The 20,587-nt window shown below is 38.0% G+C and overlaps 1 protein-coding gene across 1 annotated transcript in view; it reads left to right on the top strand.

Moving 5' to 3' along the window:
- Window positions 1–562: 562 nt before the first annotated feature.
- The window catches only part of LOC111154115 (guanylate cyclase 1 soluble subunit beta), a 47,160-nt gene continuing 27,135 nt past the window's right edge, over window positions 563–20,587 (top strand). Inside the window, exons 1-4 of the mRNA XM_022513514.1 lie at window positions 563–655; window positions 1,322–1,395; window positions 17,943–18,043; window positions 19,510–19,628. Coding sequence (XP_022369222.1) covers window positions 653–655; window positions 1,322–1,395; window positions 17,943–18,043; window positions 19,510–19,628 — 297 coding nt within the window. The 5' untranslated portion in view covers window positions 563–652. The remainder of the gene's footprint in view (window positions 656–1,321; window positions 1,396–17,942; window positions 18,044–19,509; window positions 19,629–20,587) is intronic.

Here is a 20,587-nt window from a genome sequence, read left to right on the forward strand (position 1 = left end):
GCTTTCAGTTTGCCAAAAGCTGTTGAGGAATCAAGCCACAAAGGAAATGTTTATCTGCAAGAGGACGATGAGCATGAGGATGCTGACCATGAGGGCCTATTCCATTTTAGGGCTTGTTTGTTGCAATACACACAGACACACGCTCATCCTTGCAATACACACACACACACACACACACACACACACACACACACACACACGCTCATCCTTAGTTTTTGCTACCCATGAAGGCAGATCTTTGGGTAAGAATGCATTTGGTGAGACACTAACAGCTGCATTCTTCCTCCCCCAGAATTCATGCAAGAAGCAAGACTGGGGCTTCTCCGTCGTCATGTAATGGCCTCAAATGAAAGCCTTGTCACTGGGGCGGGGGTTGGAAGGCACTGGAGCGCAGCAGCGCGGAGAGCATCCGAATTCCCTCCTCTGTAGCTGACTGGTTGAAAACTGGGAGGCCACGACCGGCCTCCAGCGGCTCGACTCCCCATTGGCTGCGAAGAGGTGGCAATCAGGGCGGGCCTAGGCTGCTGCGCTGCTTCCAGCTCTATGCTGCCGCCGCGGTCCTGTTGCGCTGTCGCTGCTGCAGCCGCCACCCGGGTCCCTTCGGCCGTGCGTCTGCGTGGGAGCTGCCTCCTCGGCTCGGGTCGCAGACACCATGGTGAGTGCCTCCAGTCGGGTTAGGCTGGGAACCTCACGCTGTGCCCGGCCTGGTTGCCCTAGGGAACCGGCCGCGCCACCCGAGCTTGGCGCGGGGGCAGGAGGATCGCACCGCGGGTCGCGGGAGCAGTCTCGCGGTCTTGCCTGTGTCCTGGGAGGGGTGTTGGGAACGCTAGGGGTCCGGTCATTGCCTTTGCTCCTCAGCGGAGGGTCCACCGCTCGGCATCGCGCCGCGACTTCCCGGGCTCGGGAAGGGGACTTGGGGCTGAGGCGCGGGGGATTTTCGGCTCAGGCGGACCCCACCGGTGTGGGTGGCTGAGGGCCAATGGCGGGGGGAGAGCCGGGTTCGCGTCCCCTTTGCCACACTTGTCCGGATACCCCCCCCTCACCCCCAACCCCACCACCTCCCCGCCTGGGAGCGGTGACAGGTGAGCGGATGGGTAAGTAGGTGGCAGGGCGATGGGGCGGACGGTGGCGGAGAGGATCTGCCTTTTATTGGGGTGGAGGTGTGGCGTCTCTGATGCCTGTCTTCAGCACCGAGTACCCCGAACAGAGCGGAGCCGGGGGCAGGGGACAAGGTTAAACCAGCTGATGCTGCTGCCTCGCCCCCGAGCCCCTTCTCACCTACCGCTGGTCCCTGACACTCAGGTTTCCCCTGTCCCTGCAGTACGGATTTGTGAATCACGCGCTGGAGCTGCTGGTGATCCGCAATTACGGGCCAGAGGTGTGGGAAGACATCAAGTAAGTGACGGGCTCCTCTAGCTTGGGCCCCGCTCTGGCGACGCGCGCTGCGTGTGCGTGCGCGTGTGTGTGTGTGCGCGCGTGTGCGCGCGCGAGGTGGGGTGGGGTGGGGGGCATCCCGGGGCGGCCCCCGCGATGTCCCCCGCGCCTCACTGCATCCTCCGCTTCCTGCCTGGGTCTCGGGCGCGCATCCTTGGAGATGCCTCCGCCCGCCGCTCCAGGCTGCAGCTGCGCTCCCACGCTCCGGAGCCGGGACCCGGGGAGGAGGGGCGACCAGGGCGGGGCCCTGAGGGCGAAACAGGGGAAGGAGCCCCTGGGGTCACCGCGGCCTCCCGACCCGGCCTGAGCGTGGGAACGCTCTGCCAGCGCCCGGGCGGCGACTCTGAGCCTCTGCAAGCCGGGAGACTCCCACGCGGAAAGGGGCCCCGGGGACCACTAAGGCCTCCGCGACGTGCAAAGAGCCTGAGGCCTTAGAAACAAACAGGAAACCTTGGGTCGCTTAGAATTTACACACCTCGCAGACACATAAAATAGTTAAGCCTTTTTAGTGTGCTAAACGTCGCTTCTCTTGAGATGATTTCTTGAGCAACTGAATCAAGTGCATTTACTCATTTGAAATAAAGTAAAATTGGAATTTTTTTTCTTTCATTTTCTCAAAATCTACCCCTCCCCTTTTTTTGGCTTCTACAAGGCTCCTTTGTAGGAGAGCATCTTAGTTTTAGTCTAGCACTGGCAGGACTTTGGACGTGGACGGAAATACGACAGACACCTGAGACTTAAAGCCTGTTGGAATGATGGGTCCTCTCCGCGGGCAGGTTGAACATTTCGGTCTAAGGAAATTCTCTCTCTTTTTCTTCTCTTACTCTGGTGAAATTTGCATTGAACTTGTATAGATAGCACAACCAACTAGTTACACCAAAACCATGTATATGGGTTTTCATAGGAGAATGACAATCTGTCACATTGAAATGGAGGGAGAGGGAGTGATTACCTGGGTGGACTGAGGAGAGCGCGTTGTTATTCTTTACTTTCATTTCCTGACCTCACTGATTTCGTTTGTTTTATCAAGTAGGTGGTGTTTCATGCAATTTTTTTTTCTAAATACATTGCAATTGTTGGCAATCAATTCTAACAAGTCTTATTATGCAGTTACATGACAATGTTTTCTTTTAAATGTCTGTTTCCATGGAGATGGCCAGGCTTAAATATTAAGCACTAGAATGCGACTTTCCCTTCCTTGGGTCTCTACCGTTGAGCCTGGTTTCATGTTCCATGAGCCATTTATGTTACCCACCGGACATAGCTACATATAATAAAAAGAAGTGGGGATTTGGAAATTATGGATTGAATCAAATGAGCATTCAGGCACTAAAGCTTACTTTGGGATTTGAATCTGTCTGCTTTATTAATACCTTCATAATTTTTATTTTGCTTGTTAGAGTTAAAGAGAAGGCAGATATCAAAAGCAAGATTTTGGGCAGTGTAATTTAAGTATGGGATTATCTTTAATCCACTTTGTGAATTTATGAAAACATTCTGTGTATCTCCCACATGTTTTCTCAACTGTAATGTAGAAATTCCCCAAATTTCTGGATGAATATGCTATGACAATAAATCTGAAATTTTGAGAGCATAATAAAAGATAGTTATTATGGCTAAATAGTTATTATGTGTTTTAACCAAATTTAGAGTGTATGTGCCACCCATTATCAACTTAAATTATGGTTAAATACTAAGATGAAAAATTATACTTTATAGAGAAATGTATCAGAAATTTTCAAAAATTAAATTATCAAGTGGTTTGTTTGTATTGGCTAGATTTTCCCCAGAGAAGGTCAAAATACCAAAAAATACTCAAATTCCACTGGTGTGAGAACTTAACTCTGTCAGAATAGGCTAAGAATGTTGTTACATTCTACTTTTAAAAAGCATATTAATTTTTAATTAAACATCAATCTGGTTTAACTTATTAATTTATCTCTAAGTATTTTTGAATAGAAGTCTTAATCTTTTCAAGTCTTAATAACTTAAATCATTCAAAATCTTTTTTTCTGGTAAAATGAAACAAATCATATGAGTTTTTTTTATATGTACCCCTAAAATAATTATGTACCCCAGCAAGGGGAATACTATTTTAGTTAAACTAGTGTTGGAATGCAGGTGTTAACTTTGATCCTTTTTTGCCTGAGTGTCCCTTTTGTTGGAGCCCTTATTTTCTTGGGTACCATGGACGATCTGGGATAGAGAACATTGCTCATTTTTCTGTGTTGAGAGGGATTAAAGCAGCTCATTGGTTCCCAACCCAGTCAGTACCCCTGAGGGGTTACTTTGCACTCCTTGGAAAGCATTCCCTTAGCACAGCAAATAGATGTTCATTGCATAGGGGCAGGAGAGGAAAATTTGGAGGAGCTTAATTTGAAAATGCTTCTTGGAAGATTCTGATGCCTCCTTTCAATTTCCTCCTCTGCTCCAGGAAGGAAGGATCATGACCTTCATGACCAATGGTTCAATATGCAATATACTTTCTGTTTTAATCTTTTATGAAAAACTAAATGTGTAATATTTTTCTTTTTTTTTTGGTCTCGGTAAGCACCAAATGTCTCTATCTTCCTTTTTTGGTCTGTGAGAAACTATGTAAATTGATATTTATAAAACTTAATATAACACTTTTTTTTTGTTTGTTTAGTAGGAAATGGCCATCCATTCTTCATGAGAAAGGATGCCAAACATTTAATGACAAATAAAACCCTAAGTAACAGATTCCAGGCAGCAAATGCTAAGTGGTAGGAGCCAAAAATGCTTCATTGTAAACTCTGTATCCACTTACACTCTTACCAATAATATAACCATTTCACAGAGGCTTTAAATTCCTCCTTTTAAGAAAAAAAAAAATGTCTAGACTAAGGGTCAGCAAACATTCTCTTAAAAGTCCAGATAGTAAATAATCCAGGTGCTGCCAGTCAAAAGTCAATATGGAGGATATTATGTAGGTATGGACATAACTGTTAAAATGTGACCATCTAAAATGTAAAAATGATTCTTTGCTCTCAGACCAGACAGTCTGGGCAGTGGGCTGGGTTTAAACCATGGGCTGTAGTTTATTACCTCTGATCTAACCACCAATACATATGAAAAAGAAAAAGAGACCTCTGAATCTACTTTAAATCTTGTTTTGTCGGTTTCTTTTCAGTTTTCAGACGATCCTTTTAGAAGCCATGGTCAAAAGGTGATGAAAAATAAATCAGTAATTTCAGAGAAGACATGAAGTCAGGTTATTTATATTAGAAGAGCACCTAACTACTTGATTTAATCATATCTGTCATTCTTCCACCATCCCTGGTGAAATTAATCATTGTATCAAATTAATGGATTCAATTTTAGATTGGTTTAACCTCCCTGAAACATAAAAATAGATTCAAAAAATTAAAAAAAATCTAACATGAATAAAGTTTATAAAAAAAAAACCCACAGTACCTTCCTAAAAACTAATTATTTTGCCTTGAGTTGAGCAGGCCAAGGAACAAATTAAAAATAGATTTGAAACTCCATAGTGCTGTATAGTACATAGCTTAGCCCTTCTTTCTCTTACTAAAAAGTACGAGATAAATATTTGGATCAAAATTTTAGTATGAGATTTGAAAGTGATGTAATCACACTGTTAGTTGTGTTTGGAGCACACAACTGTGTGTGCTCCAAACTGTGTGTGTTGGAGCAAATTCTTCTGGAAGGTTATCAATCATCCTTCTTGAATAAAGAATTCATATATGTTTAGCATGGTTTTATCTGATTTACCAACAGCAGGGCAGTGTACCTTTTCCTTCATTGATTTATTCCTTTTTTCATTCTCTAGTTAAGCTTACTTTTATTTTTTTTTAATTTTTTAAAGATGTATTTATTTATTTGTCAGAGAGATAGAAAGAGCACAAGCAGGCAGAGTGGCAGGCAGAGACAGAGAGAAGCACGCTCCCCACTGAGCAAGGAGCCCAATGCGGTACTGGATCCCAGGACCCTGGGATCATGACCTGAGCTGAAGGCAATAGCTTAACCGACTGAGCTACCCAGGTGCCCCTCTAGTTAAGCTTACTTTTAATGAGCATAGTGTAGTTTTAGACACTGAGGGTAGAAAAGTAAGATATACTCCCTGCCTCTAAATAAAATCTTACCATACTACTAACTCTTTTAAGAGTTGTTAGGATATTTTTGTCTTATTTTTTCTTGTTTTGTTCTGCCTATAACTCAGACGTGGAAAGATTTCTGCTCATAACTCAAGCATAGAAACATGCTGATCTTCAGCTTTGAAACTAATGTATCTGTTGAATATGCTAATCACAAATTGTTATGGTTCATATAGGCAAGTGCTTTGCTATAAGCTAGTAATGTGACTTTTTCAAATTCCCTAAATTTTCTGAGCCTCTGGGAGTAAGGAAAACATAATTCCTGTTGTATAGAGTTGTTGTAACATGTTGAAAAATGTCCAAAAATGCTTAACATGGTTTTTGAAAAGTAACTGCTTAATAAATGGTAGCTATTAATTTCACTCTAGAACCAAAATTTTTTGACTTTTTTCTTCCCCAGCTCCTTTGAAAGATGGGAAGTTCTCCTTTAAGCAATAGTAGCTCATTGAGGTGTACAGAGACTAAATGTTCCCTCATCACTCTAGGATAAGTAGTAACTTCCTGGTCATGTTCACTGATTTTTCTCTTTTGTCTGTTCTGTACAACTGGTACCAGTTCTTTGAATTTGAAGTGCCCCTTAGACTCTCCTCTTCTTTCATTCTGGCTCCTAGCACTTTCTTTTGTGCTTCTCCAACAGCCTCATGACTGGGTTTTCTGTGTCTGACTTGTTCCACCCACCCTCTCCATTCTGCAGATTATGGGAAGATTGTTACTTCCGTGATGCTGGTTCCACTTTGGAATCAATCTGACATTATATTTTTCTAGTCCCCCCTCCCCTAATCCCTATTTATTGTTTGAAAATGTAGCAAATGCTCCTCCTATACATTTTATTAAAAAAATAAATTAAAACAAGCAAAATAAGGCACTGTGCTTTGCCTTATTTTATTTTATTTTATTTTTTAAAGAGTTTATTTTCTTGTTTTACAGGGAGAGAGAGATAGTGTGAGAGAGAGAGAGAGAGCAAGAGAGAACAGACACACAGGCAGGGAGAACAGCAGGCAGAGGGAGAGCAGGCTCCTGCTGAGCAAGGAGCCTGATGGGGACTAGATTCCAGGACTCTGAAAGACTTTTCCAGGTCAATTTTTTCCTGCTTTATTGAGATATAATTGACACATAACATTGTGTAGGTTTAAGGTGTAAGATGTGTTGATCAGATACATTTATTAAGTGTGAAACAATTGCTACCATAGTACTAGCTACCATTTCATCATGCAGTTACCATTTCCTTTTTGTGGTAAGAACATTTAAGATCTACTCTCTTGCAACATTTAAGTATATGATACAATGTTATTAGTTATAATGAACTTGTTAATCTTATAACTGGGTATCTTAGCCTTTGCACAACAACTCCCCATTTCGCCTACCCCCACCCCCAGGTAGCTACCACTTCCGTTTCTCTGAGTTTGTCCTTTGTAGATTCTATATATAAGGGAGTGCAATATTGTTTCTTGTTTGTTTGTTTTTGGTGATAAAGCTGAGTTTCCAAGAGGTTAAAGGACTGTCCTAGGGATTATATACAGGAAGCTAAAAGGTCAGGACTCCAATCCTGATCTTCTGGTGCTAAAGGTTAGAAATGCTTCTTTCAAGATAGACATAGGAGCTATTGTAATACACATACAAAAATGAAACCATATTAACATAGGTCATACCCAGAAACATCCTCAGTCCAAATTAAAAAAATAATATACAGATAAAAATAGGTAAATTCTATAATTGTTAGGATCAAGACCTTTTTCTGTAGGAAGTCCTGCTAGTTAGCCTGAAGGGGGTAGGCACAGTCTGCTGGTTGATAAGCTCACTAGCATTTGAAGTTATTCTTACAGGAGGAAGTAGATGTCCATATGTAAACCCCTTCACGTATCTGCCAGTGAGCTCTTCACATAGGACTCTCCCTGAACCTGGACCATGCCTGGTGAGCAACATGATACATAGGTCATAGCCTGATCTCAGGATTTTTCTTTGATGATTCGAAGTATCCCCCTGAAATCAAGCTAGGTCTTTGTTTTGAGAATTGAAAAAAAAATCATAGAAACTTTATTTAATTAGGTATTTCAGAGAAAGAGCTTTGCTCATTAACATCAGAGCCAGAGGAAAAATTAGAAAATCTGTATTCTCCCTTTTGATCTGTTTGGACATAGCTATGGGTAATGTTAACGAGACATTGCTACTGTTCACAAAGAACAACATCTTTTCCACTCTCTTGCCTCTCTGCAGGATAAGGGACTTGAGCACATGTTTCTCCTCAGTGTGTTGGAAAGCAATAGTTATGAGTTGATAGCATGTAGACATTAACAGGAAAACACGCCTTAAAAAATCAGTAGAACTGGCCCAGTTCAGAGAGTGACAACTCATGAGTACTTGCAGCTTTTCCATCTGCTTCTTTGCCTCATTGTTCATTAAAGAGGAAACAGTGGGAAAATGTTGTTTTTTTTTTGTCCAGTAAAGTGGAGCACCTTTTTTAAAAATTTTTCTGTCAAAAAATACTGAGGTTAAAGAAGTCTCTATTCCAGGTTAAAAGGCAAATATTTGGAAGTATTTTTTATCCCTCTTTGTTACTGTGGTTTTAGATCCATTGTGTATTCTGATCTCCTTGCCATTTTTTGTCAAATCAAGAAATACTAAATTGTTGCTTTATCGAAATGCTTTGTGATCAATTTTCAGATCACTCAAACATGGGGACCTTTCATTTCAGTCCACATACCTTGCTTTCTCTCAGTGCACTAGCCTTGTGGGCCAGTTTTCAGTCCTGAAGACTTTGAATTTTATGTATCAGGAGAACACCTGTGCTTAGCAGATTTTCCTTCTCTTCCCTCCTCATCCCCCACCCAGAAATGGAAATGTGTCTCAGCTTTGAGATGGCAAAACAAATGTGACTTCCTAAAGGAAGGTTTCTCTCACCTCCGAAACTGTGGTTTTTCTTCATAATACCTACCAGGGTTTATAATTACGTATTTCTATTATTCATTAATGTTTGTTTTGTCTTAGTACTTTCTAGCCTTTCTAACAGTTACCTAGAAAAGAGCCTCGTATATTGTTGTCTTTTTCTTCTTCTCGTTCACTCTCTTTTTCCCCATGTGTATGTGTGTATATGTTTATATATTATGTGTGTGTGTCTATATATGAAATATATATTTAATATATTATATAAAATATTATACATATATATATATAAAATAGAACACATGCACATTCACAGATTTTTTTTATGTAACCACGATTTATTATGTCAGAGTGATGACATTTATAACCACTATTTAACACAATATAAACTCTGTTGAAATTGACTCTTTTTTTTTTTTTTTTTTTTTTTTTTTAAATAGCAAAAGCAGAAGATAGAGCCGTTTATAATGGGATCTCCTCTGGAAGAGTCAGAGTTCTTTTGTGTCATCTCCCTATGTGTATGGATATAATAAAATATTGAGAACACTATTGTTGAGGGACACCTGGGTGGCTCCGTTGGTTAAGCAACTGCCTTCAGCTCAGGTCATGATCCTGGAGTCTCAGGATCGAGTCCCACATCAGGCTCCCTGCTTGGCAGGGAGTCTGCTTCTCCTTCTGACTTCTCCCCTCTCATGCTTGCTTGCTCTCTCTCATTCTCTCTTGCTCGCTCTCTCTCTCTCTTTCTCTCAAATAAATAAATAAATAAATAATCTTAAAAAAAAAAAAAAAAAGAAAACACTACTGTTGAATGACCAATTTCATATACCAGAAACCAGCTATTGAACTAGATTCAGGACAAGACTGAATCCTTTAGCAGGTGTCTAAAAGATGGGTAGATAATGGTGCTGTTTGAAGTCAGTGTTATAAACTGTAGATAAGTGTTTGTAATATGTAATAGTGAAATTAAATCTAAAAACCTGATGAGAATGATCATCATGTCATTCAGTTTTGAATGTAACAGCTCTTATAGAAGACAGACTTACCATAGGGTTCCTCAGTCACAGTCCCCAGGATTGAAAAGTGCTTTATACTCATTGTCTCACTTAGTCCTCACAAACACCAGAGAAAATAGAGTTGTTTCATTGTCCTCATTTTGTAAGTAAGGGAACTGAAGCTTCAGGACTTTAAAACCCTGTTTCAAATCACTCAGCTATTAATCTAATGATCACAGCAAGAACCTGAACTGAGGTAGGCTTGCAATGATCTTATTATGTGCTTTCCTCTAAAGAGAAAGACCTCTGACCCTTCCCAAGGCAGCCAGTTTACCATAGGCCTGGGCAATTGAATGTGTATTAGCACTACTCATTTTTGTTTTTGTTTCCCTGGACTTTTCAAGCACACAGACAGGTGATTTTGGCTGTGACATTTTTAGAGGTGGTTTTTATCCACCACCAACTAGCACATGTGCTAAAGAAAACCAGAGCCTCAGAAATTTTGAGCAACCTATGTATTTTTAGAAGAGCTGTGACTCAGAGGGCACACAAGGTGAGTTCACGATGAAGTGCACACACACAGATCTAAGTGCATTCATTTGTCTGATGAAGCTACTGAAAATGGTTCGCAGGAGATGTTTATGGATGTGTCTCAGAACTCAGGCAGTTACTGATGAGACCCTTGTGGCTGGCCACCTGTATCAAGAAAAAAATGCAATTATGTATCTAGAGTGATGTCACTTTGCTTCAGTCTGTGTCACTCTTGACAGGATTTATTGTTACTGTTTACAGTACTTGGATGAGTGGACACATCAGCTTAAGGAGGGACCTTTATTAAATGAAAGAGACTCCAAGCAGGAAGCTGGTGTCGCTGCATTTAAAGGGCCAGTCTCTCCCCCTTGCTTCTCCCCTCTACAGCTGCCTCAATCCAGTTCCTCCTTTGCAGATTCAGACTTACTGGAAACCCATTACTGAAAATTGAGGGGTAATTAATACTTCACAAGCACTCAGAAAAAAAATGTGAATTTTTAACTTTCTAGGTATTATATATAGTTATCTCTGTTTTATAAGTGGGTGCTTTTAATTTTAGTACCGGTTGGACACAACTCAGCATTTATGATGTCCTTCCAGTACACTGAAATAGACCATCTTGGGGCATATTGTCAAGATGACATCTACGTTCTGTCTTTGAATTAAACTTGTTCTGAGATAATGGTTTTTAAAGATAATTGGTCAGGTTGATTGTTTGATGTGTGCTGACCTTTTCCTTCTGAGATCAGACCCTGTTTTGGGACTTTATTTTTAAGATGCCTGTATTCAGGGTCTACTAACACAGAACACCTGCTTTCATACTTCTACGGGAAACCTCTGTACTGAAAAGTCAGAACCTTCTAGTATACTGAACTTTTCTGAAAAGTATATAACAGCAGGAATTCAGTGTCAGAATATGAATTCCGTTTTTTGTACATTCACATTTCACAGTTAAACATTCTCTCAATTATGGAGTTATGAGAAATGCTAAATGGATATTTATGACGAATCGTGTACCTAGTTTTTAAAAATTAAATAGTGGGTGCCTGGGTGGCTCAGTCTGTTATGCCTTGGCCTTCGGTTCAGGTCATGATCCCAGCGTCCTGGGACTGATCCCGCATCGGGCTCCCTGTTCGGTGGGGAGCTTGCTTCTCCTTCTCCCTCTGCCTGCCGCTCTCTCTCTTTGTGATTACTCTCTGTGTCAAATAAATAAATAAGATCTTTAAAATAAATAAAAAATAAAAATTAAATAGTAGTTTGAAAACAAACTGCTCACTTTTGCCAGTCATGTTTGATTATTTGATTTTTAGTAGGGAGTTTAGAAACATGTGAGGGAAATGGGTTTAATTAATGCATTCACGCCTTTTAAAACATTCCTACATTAATTGAGCACGTGTTCTATTCCAGCACTTGGGCTTGGCGTCAATGATTAAGAAAGCAAAATTCAAAAGCCAAAACCACAGAACATCACCGTAAAAATACCTATTGTTCTTTTGGGGAATGGTAATTAGTGTAAATAAATGATGAATTTAAATCCCAACAATTAGCCATCATGAAAAGTAAGTAGGAAATTGCTACTAGGAAAATTGTTCATGCACTCCTACTTAATTTTTAAACACTTATTGTGGCCACAAATACATGGAATATGATGGTTTCTTATTCCATCTTCAGGTGAGAGCTTGGTCTTTATTTTTTAAAAGTCCTTAGGGAAGGGTACCTGGTGGTTCAGTTGGTTAAACGGCTGCCTTCGGCTCAGGTCATGATCTCAGAGTCCCAGGATTGAGTCCAGCATTGGGCTCCCAGCTCCATGGGGAGTCTGCTTCTCCCTCTGACCTTCCCTCTTATACTCTCTCTCTCTCTTTCTTAAATAAATAAATAAAATCTTAAAAAAAAAAAGTCCTTAGGGGAGACAGGATTTGTTTATTCTTGGCTACTTGAATTAAGAGAATTTACCATCAAATGAACAAATTAAGTGCACCTTTAGTTTAACTCTTTTGATGCTGAATACAAATTCCCAATACTTGATTGTCATTTCTTTCCTTCTCTTCCTCTACTTGCCATTTGCTCTTCCTCCTCGTGCCCCTCCTCCTTCCTCTTCTTCAACAACTAGACTATTGCTGGTTGGCTGTATTGGGCATTTAGTGGGTGGGAAACACTATTCTAAGCCCATTAGGTAGACTAAATCTGCCAACCAACAGGACTCCAGGTAAGTACTGCTGTTCCTTTATTTCACAGATGAAGAAACGGAAATATTGAGAGGTGAACTGGCCCAGGCTTAGCGCAACCACATATGGAAATAGCTTAGCTGCTGCTTTTGCGTGCTGTGTGAGAAAACACTATGACTTATGGTGCAGATGAAACCAGATGGGTTTCTCTCCATCTAGGTTTACTTGTTAACTCAAGAAAGTGCCTTTTTCTTTTTCCCACTTCATCCAACCTCATTTAAGCCACTTTAAAAATAAATCTCTCAATATGTCTTCCCTTCTGCTGACTTCTTTTATCGAATAATGCACCAAGTGCAAGATGTAATGCTTAGCCCAAATACAGTTCTTGAGTATATAGGTAAAGGTAACACAAACTAGTGCAAGCGATACTATTTGGAAAGAAGGAAAAGCTGTATTCTTTTGGGTAATCCAAGAGATATTTAATATAGCAGGAAGCAACAGGATATAATAACACAAACTCGGATATAAGATGATAATAGTTCTCTTGGTTGCCATTTGATACATGAGCACTATTGAATATATTCCAATCCAGTTTACTTCTGGTTTCATATGATATATGCTGTCATCTGAAAGTTACTGGGAAAAAACAGCGTGTCCAAAATCTTTCATTTTTGAGAAAATTTAAAATTGTTTCTCAGAGCAACCTGTGGTTTTTTTTCACATGTAAACTAAGTATAATTTAAATAACAGGGAATTACACACTTGCTTTGTGTATGCAACAATTTAAACAAAGTTAGTTCTCAGAAGATATATTCTGAAAATCTAGAAAATTTGGTTAATGTACTTGGCTGAATTTGGATAATTTAAGCACAAAAGAAACTGTCAAGAAGATAAACCTTAAATATTATTAGAAATGTTCTATATATATTTGACACATCCTTTACTTTTGCTTTTAAGAAAAAAAGCTAGAAACCTATGGAGAATGAGGTGAGCTAATGTTACCTGAATTATAGAAATCATTTATGTAATCTGAATATTAGCTTACTTCCCCGTTTTTCTTTGCTGGTCACGCTCTGTGGTTTTAAGTAGCTAGTGAAAAACAAAACATAACAAAACAAAAAACAAACACCTCCAAGAGGAGTGAAGGAAGAGTGTAATGTCAGAAGGGTGCCTGTTGAAACTTCCCTCGAAAAATATATATTTTCAAGATGTATCTGAGAGATGGTTATTACCATAATCTCTGCACCTTCCAGAGGCTAAACCATTTGATAGCATAAAGCCTGAGCAAATACAAATTTGTCCAGAAGCTAGAAGAACAGTAGTATTGAGAATTGAGACACATTGAGAAAGCCTTTCTAGTAGCTTCATTGACCATATTGCCTGAAATTAAGTCTTTTGCATCCTACTCCTTTGCACTGTAAATTCTCCTTTCCCCTGAAGATGGAAAAAGATGAATGATTTACAGAAGAAAGGAAAATGGGTCCAGAAAGATTAGGTCATGGAGATCAATTTACCTCCTAAAATCTTGCTGGGAAATTAACTTCTCAAGGAAGCCTCTCATAATCCCTATCTTTAATACTGCATCCTTCCTCTTCTTCCTACATCCCTACTCTCACCCCTTTATCCTCATCTACTTTGTTTTATAGCATTCATCACCTAATGGTAGGTTATAAAATTTGAGTAGATATTCATTGCTCATTGTTTCTACCAGTTAAAATGTAAGCTCTTTGAAGGCAGGGATCTTTTTTCCTTCATTGATAGATTAAAAGTACTTAGTAAAGTGCCTGGGGGCATAATAGTTGCTCGAATATTTGTGGCAAATACCCTTTTTTGGGGGTGATGGGGAGAGAGAAATTAAAGAGCCACCCAAAATTTTGAAAGATTTCTAAGATAAATGTAAATAAGGAATCCTAAGTATTTTAAATAATTCATTAGAATTTAGTGTGACATTTTTCAAAGAAGACGGTTATTTCTTTCCATGTACTGCTGTTTAATTTATATTTCAGCCTTCCTCCAGGGAGCATGTTGGGCTGATCATTTCAGGAAGTAAAGCTTAAAAGATAAGGGAGCTTATTTTACTAAAACAAGAGAGAGGAAAGAAGGAATGCATTGACTCATGGTTAGGGGATTTCTAGGGAAACAGCCATTCTTCTATTTTATGCAGAGGGATGGTGTGTTCTATTTGTACCTCATTTATTTACCTATTGTTACAGATTGGTGAGTGTTTCTGAGCAGTTGAGTTTATTATAGAAATTTATGTTATCTGATTTATCCCAATTGGAAGAGAGAGAATACCACAGAGTGAGAATATAAATTTATATATACTTTATTATATATTTAATTAAAATGTATCTATATTTTATTAGAATGCCCTAAATTAGAGGCTTCAAAATGCTGATCTGTTGACCAGTGCTATTTTGTAATAAAATGTTAGTGGCAAAATGAGAAGAATTAGGCTATCCATATCCCTCAAATCATCAATCCCTAAGAATTAATTACATTTTTATATAGAAATGCAATTATTAACTACAGTTACTTATCACAACATTGTTTATACTTGCAAAAAAAATAAAAGCAATCTAAATAGCTACTGAAATTTCAATATCTATACAATGCAATTTTATGCAAAGTACAGAAATGTATTTAATAAAATGAGATATCCATCAAGTACTAAGTCAAAAAAGGAGATTTTAAGGCAGTATAATTGTGGTGTGTGTCATACATACAAGTATAGTCAAGTATGAACAACTCAAATATAATAGCAGTGGTTATCGGGATAGTAGAGGGTTCTTTAAAAGGTTTCCCTGCCTGTATTTTATATTTTATATTCATATTTTTATGCAATTAGAAATTGGAATGTACAAGATACATAATAGCATTTATCAAAAGGTAAGTCAGTGTTTGTACTGTACCTTCATAATTTGGGGGTATTTCACTGACATCTGGTGTTAAAAAGACTTGAGGTTTGGAAGATGTGTTCTCTTCAATTTAATAGCTGTGTATGTTCAGCAAATGGAAGACTTCCACATCTTATATACAACTCTTTAATTTTTTGAATATCTGCACATGGGAAGCACTATGATCGTTAGTACTAAACACACACACACACACACACACATTCACTCCTCAACAGCTTAGAACATACTTTCGCACACTGTATCTCTTACAGCGAGGAAGCTGGGTTATATTATGGCTCTTGTTTTTAAAAAGTTCTATTTAAACGTTTTTATATTTAATATAAATTAAACTCTAATTATAAATCCACAACTTATAAATTATAAATACAAATACTAATTAATAGATGATCAATAAATATAATAATAAATATATAATTGGTAAAATACATAATTGATAAATATAATAAAAATTTTAACTATAGCAATTGATACATATATAAATAATAAATATATAAGTATATAATCAATATATAAATAAACATAATTCAAAAGCTATTAAAATAAAATAATTATCAATTTAATTTATGATTATAATAAAATACATTTAATAATTATATTATTGAATATTAATAATTATTGATAAATTAATAAACATATCAATTTATATTTATAAATATAAATTAAATTATCATTAATTTATATTTAAAGGTTATATTATGGCTCTTGTTTTTAAAAAGTGGGGGTTTAAAGTTCATGTGCTTTGTGTGAGTTGTCCAAGTTCATTCAGCTGGTAAATTCTGGCCTCTGAAATTCAGATCTCTGTGCCTACCAAAATCAGCCTTTTTAAAAAATTTTTTACATGCAATGATATGCACAACTGCAAGCAACTAAATGGTATGCTCTTAAGAACACAGGGTACTTTTTAAGAATATCTCCATCCCCCCTGGACCTAATACATGGCATCATTTGGAATTTTCTCCTTGAGCAGATGCCAGTATTCCAGCTACAGTCAGTAGCTGTGAAACAGCTTCTGCTACAGAGAGAGAGAGAGAAAAGAAAGGGATTGTGGCCTGCAGCATTTCATCAGTAGCTGTTTGAGCTGCTACTATGTTGCAAGTTCACCTGATGATAGTGGCTGATTAGTCATGCATTCTCCTGGCAGCCCACAGGGATTTAGATGAATTGGATTGAGAGTCAGATTGATTTCCAAGTTGCCCCTGTTTTTGTGAATTTAACATTGGAAAAGATATCTGCCAACTTGTCAGTTCTCTTCTACGGCTGGCAATATTTTGAATAATAGATTTTTCCTTTGGACATTTGTTTGAGAAAAATAATCCAAATCTTATCAAAATAAAAATATTTCTATGATCATGACAACTATTAAAAATGCTAAGTATAATTTCCTTTCATGAATACTGTATATATTTTAAGCTACTGTGTTTAATAAGCTAAGGATATGTTAAGAGATGTTATCAGTCTATTTGGCACCTCAAACCTGATATGTTTATAACTTTTTTTTTTTTTAAACTAGGCTCCATGCTGGGTGTGGAGCCCAATGTGGGGTTTGAACTTAGACCCTGAGATGAAGACCTGAGCTGAAATCATGAGTTGGACGCTTACCCAATTGAGTCACCCAGGCGCCCCTAAACCATAAGCCTTGATCTAACCCATCCCTGCTCCAGTCCACTTCTAACAGCCTTTCCCAGTTCAGTCTTTGGTGATAATATCCTTCCAGTTGCTCAGGCTAAAACCTCAGTGTCATCCGTATGTCCTAGCCTCTTCTCACAACCTGTATCCAATCCATCGACAATTCTGAATTCGCCTTCAGAACATACTCAGTTTGGACTACTTCTCCCTCCTTGGGTTGCTTCCACTCTGAATCGAGAGTTACCAACCTGTCTCACCTGAGCATTGGTGGTTGCCTCCTCAGTGGTCTCCTTGCTCTGTCCTAACCCCTTCTGGGGCAGTCTCAGTGCAACAGCAGGATTGATGCCTTTAACCTAGGTCAGTTCCTCTCACTCTCATGTCACAAAGGCCCAAACCATCCATCACTTTCAAGTAAATGCCGTAGTCATTCTAATGTCCTCCCAGGCCCCTTGTTACCACTCTGACCCCTTCCCTTACAGCTACTCTGGCCCCAACCCTGTTCCAGCCACGCTGGCCTCTGCTGCTCCTCCAGTGCCCTGGGCCACTCCTGCCTAGCCCTCTTCCCCACATGGCTCATGGCTCACTTCTAGAGCTTCCTTCAGGCTCTACTCAATTGCCAGTATCCAGTGAGACCTCTTGGCTTTTGTTCTCAAGCTCCCTACCTGAGTACCTGTCTTTATTTTTCTTCAAACTACTTACCATTATATGTTACTTATTAGTTTTATGCCCAGTCTGTCTCCCCTCCTAGGAAGTGTATGTTGCAAGAGGTCAGGTATTTTTGTTTATTTTGCTAAAGGCTCAATCCCTAATGCCTGGAACTGTGCCTGGCACATATAGGGACTCAACAAATATTTGCTGACTATTTGTTTAACTAAAAGTTATTTCTTGGTTCTAGTTAATACCTGGCATTGTATTGAGCATTAGAGTACTATATAAATGTTAGTCTTGCTAAACTATGCTTAAATATATCATTTTAATTAGGGGAATTTTAATTGGGAATGTGAAATGATTTCTTCTTAATCATTAGACTTTTAGGCACATGGCATTGATTTAAACAAATTTGCCAGAAATGTCCCATTTTAGGCATAAAACCACTGTTTGTGCAGTTTATACACAATTTATACAGTATTATCTATAATAGCTATTCTTTTATTTCAGCATATAAATTCAATTTATTATTTATAAATATATAAGTATATAAATAAGTTTATTATTTATTTCAGCATATAAATTAAGCTGTCTCTTGTTTTTGTTTTCCAGAAAAGAGGCACAGTTAGATGAAGAAGGACAATTTCTTGTCAGAATAATATATGATGATTCTAAAACTTATGATTTGGTTGCTGCTGCAAGCAAAGTCCTCAGTAAGTTGAATGTGTCTTTCCTTCTTTGGCTAAGTTACACATAGAAGCCCAAAGGAATACATGAACCGAGATCCTATTATATTGTTAGGTAGGTTGTACACTGCACAATGGTGGAGGGAAGGCTCAGGCTTTCCTGAATCCTAGTTTTCCTTCATAAGCTCTTTAAAGAGTGGAGAAGCTCTCTGTAGACCCTCACAGAAAACCATGTGTTGGGGTGGAAAAAAAAATTATTGACACTTCATGTAATAATAACTTCAGTTATGGTATCAACAACACAGTAATTACAAAAGTGTAGTATGCAGAAAATACTGTCCCTGAATCTCTCTTGTAATCTTGCATTCCATTAACTGTTGGTAAAAGAAATAAGAAACTGAGGTCTACATGAAAATTCCTGCAAAGTAGGCATAGTTTAAAAACAGCTTCATGGAAAAAAAAAAAAAGTTGTTCTCAGAGTTATTCTCACGTGTTTAATTTACAATTAGGCTCCTATTTGGGTAGAATAGAAAGAAGTTTTTAGCTTTGCCACTAATAACTAGAAGAGCAAATATCTATTACAGGACACAAGAATTACAAAGAAAGAATGGAAAATTGTTAATAATAAAAATATCCTGCCTCATTGGTAATCAAAACTGAAACAAATATGAAATTTTATTCACAGATTTGGTTATTTTTAAAATTAATCATCTAGTGTATTCAACAGTAGAGTCAAAGAGGAAGTCGCACACATTGTTAATCTGATCGTAAATTAAAACAACATTGTAGAGAATAATTTTGCATCATTAGTCATGTCTCTTAAAAAAATGTGCAAACCCTTTAGGAATTTTTCCTCAAAGAATCGTTAGATCTATTTGCATTAAGATTGATGTATGTTTTCATTTTGAGATAACTTATATTATCAAAAACTAGAAAAGTCTATATTTTTGATACGAGTGGATTGTTAAATAAATTGTTGTGTTAATGAGATGGCAATTAAAATAGATGTTACAGAAAAAATATAAAGATTTTAGGAAATATTAATGATTGAACATTAAGAAACAAAGCAGGATATTGGGGTACATGTTATATGTAACCAACTTACTAAATATGCATATTTATGTGAAGAAAACCATTTTTCACCAAAATACTGTCATGTGCATTCTTGATGATTTTTTTCTGTGTTTTTTCAGAAAAAATAAGTTAATACATTAAATATAAGTTTTAAAAAGTTCAGAATTTATTGTGATAGCCAAGAAACTGATTGTTTTGCATGTAGATACACATCTGTGCTCTTGACATGTCAATATTTTCTCTTCGCAGATTTCATTGTATTGTTCAGGCCAGAAGTTTTTCTTATGATCAATGACTACTTGCACAAAAATTGAGGATAGTTTAATTTTTTAATTTTGCACCTGTTTTCATTCTTCCCATTAACAATATTATAGCTATAATATATTTTATTGTCGTTGTTCTCCCAAACCTATAAACAGATCTCAATGCTGGGGAAATCCTCCAAATGTTCGGGAAGATGTTTTTTGTCTTTTGTCAAGAGTCTGGTTATGATACAATCTTGCGTGTCCTGGGATCTAATGTCAGAGAATTTCTACAGGTAAGCAATTTGAAATCCCACAGTTAAAAGCTCTGAGTTAGTGATTCTCAAAACAGAGGCTCTAGAATACTTTTTACTCTGACAGCTGGATGACGGTGTCTTGCTGCTGAAATGGAATCACAGTGAATCCCATCAAGTAATTGGGTGGTCTTGAATACATTTTAGCATTTTTGTTTCATATTTTTTTCTTGAACTTTTGGTTGCTGACCTTGAATATTCAGGTTGTAAATTAACGTTCTTTGAAAATCTGAACATGGTCTATTGTGATCTGTTTAACTGACCCCTTTTGCATGGTTTATATAGGCTAGTAGTTGTGGTTTTATGTTTTAGATATATAATCTGGTCTTATTTTCTCTTTCAATGTATTCTTGGTTTGTATAGTATAATTAAATACTATGGCAGTGTCCATGATGTTCTCTGTTGGGCTCAAAGTTTAGGAGAAAACAACATGTCTTTCAGGTGCTTGGCCACCAAAACAAGTTTGCGAAGGATTGCTTCTAGTTACATATTAATTAAGCTACTGTAGCAAAGAGAATAGGAGAGCACTCTCTAAGTCAGTTTCAGGTGAAGTGAAAGAAATAATGTACCCATCTGCGTTAGTCTCCTGTGCTTGTTTAAGTTACCTTAAAAGTTGGTACTAGTAAATTATCCATTAGATGAGAGACTATTTTTGGATTGCCTGCCCTATTTTAAGCACAGGCATCTGTAAGCCCCTCTTCTTGAAATCTGCTAAGGTTGAAAATTATGTGGTTGTTTGTAAAGGATTATTTCTAAACCAGCCGCTGAAAGCGGCCAGATCTTGCTGGAAAATGATGTCAGTGCAATACTAGCTGAACCTGAGCCCAGTTTTGAGGGAATGTAAACTACTTTCAGTCCAGCTGCATTATTGATTTAACAGCCAAAATAAGAACTGTAGTGTTTAATCAAAATATCTGTTGTTTACATAGTGACATTTTTCT

This window comes from Enhydra lutris, unplaced genomic scaffold (genome assembly GCF_002288905.1).
Source record: "Enhydra lutris kenyoni isolate GAN:26980312 unplaced genomic scaffold, ASM228890v2 scaffoldscaffold3, whole genome shotgun sequence".
NCBI lineage: Eukaryota > Metazoa > Chordata > Mammalia > Carnivora > Mustelidae > Enhydra > Enhydra lutris.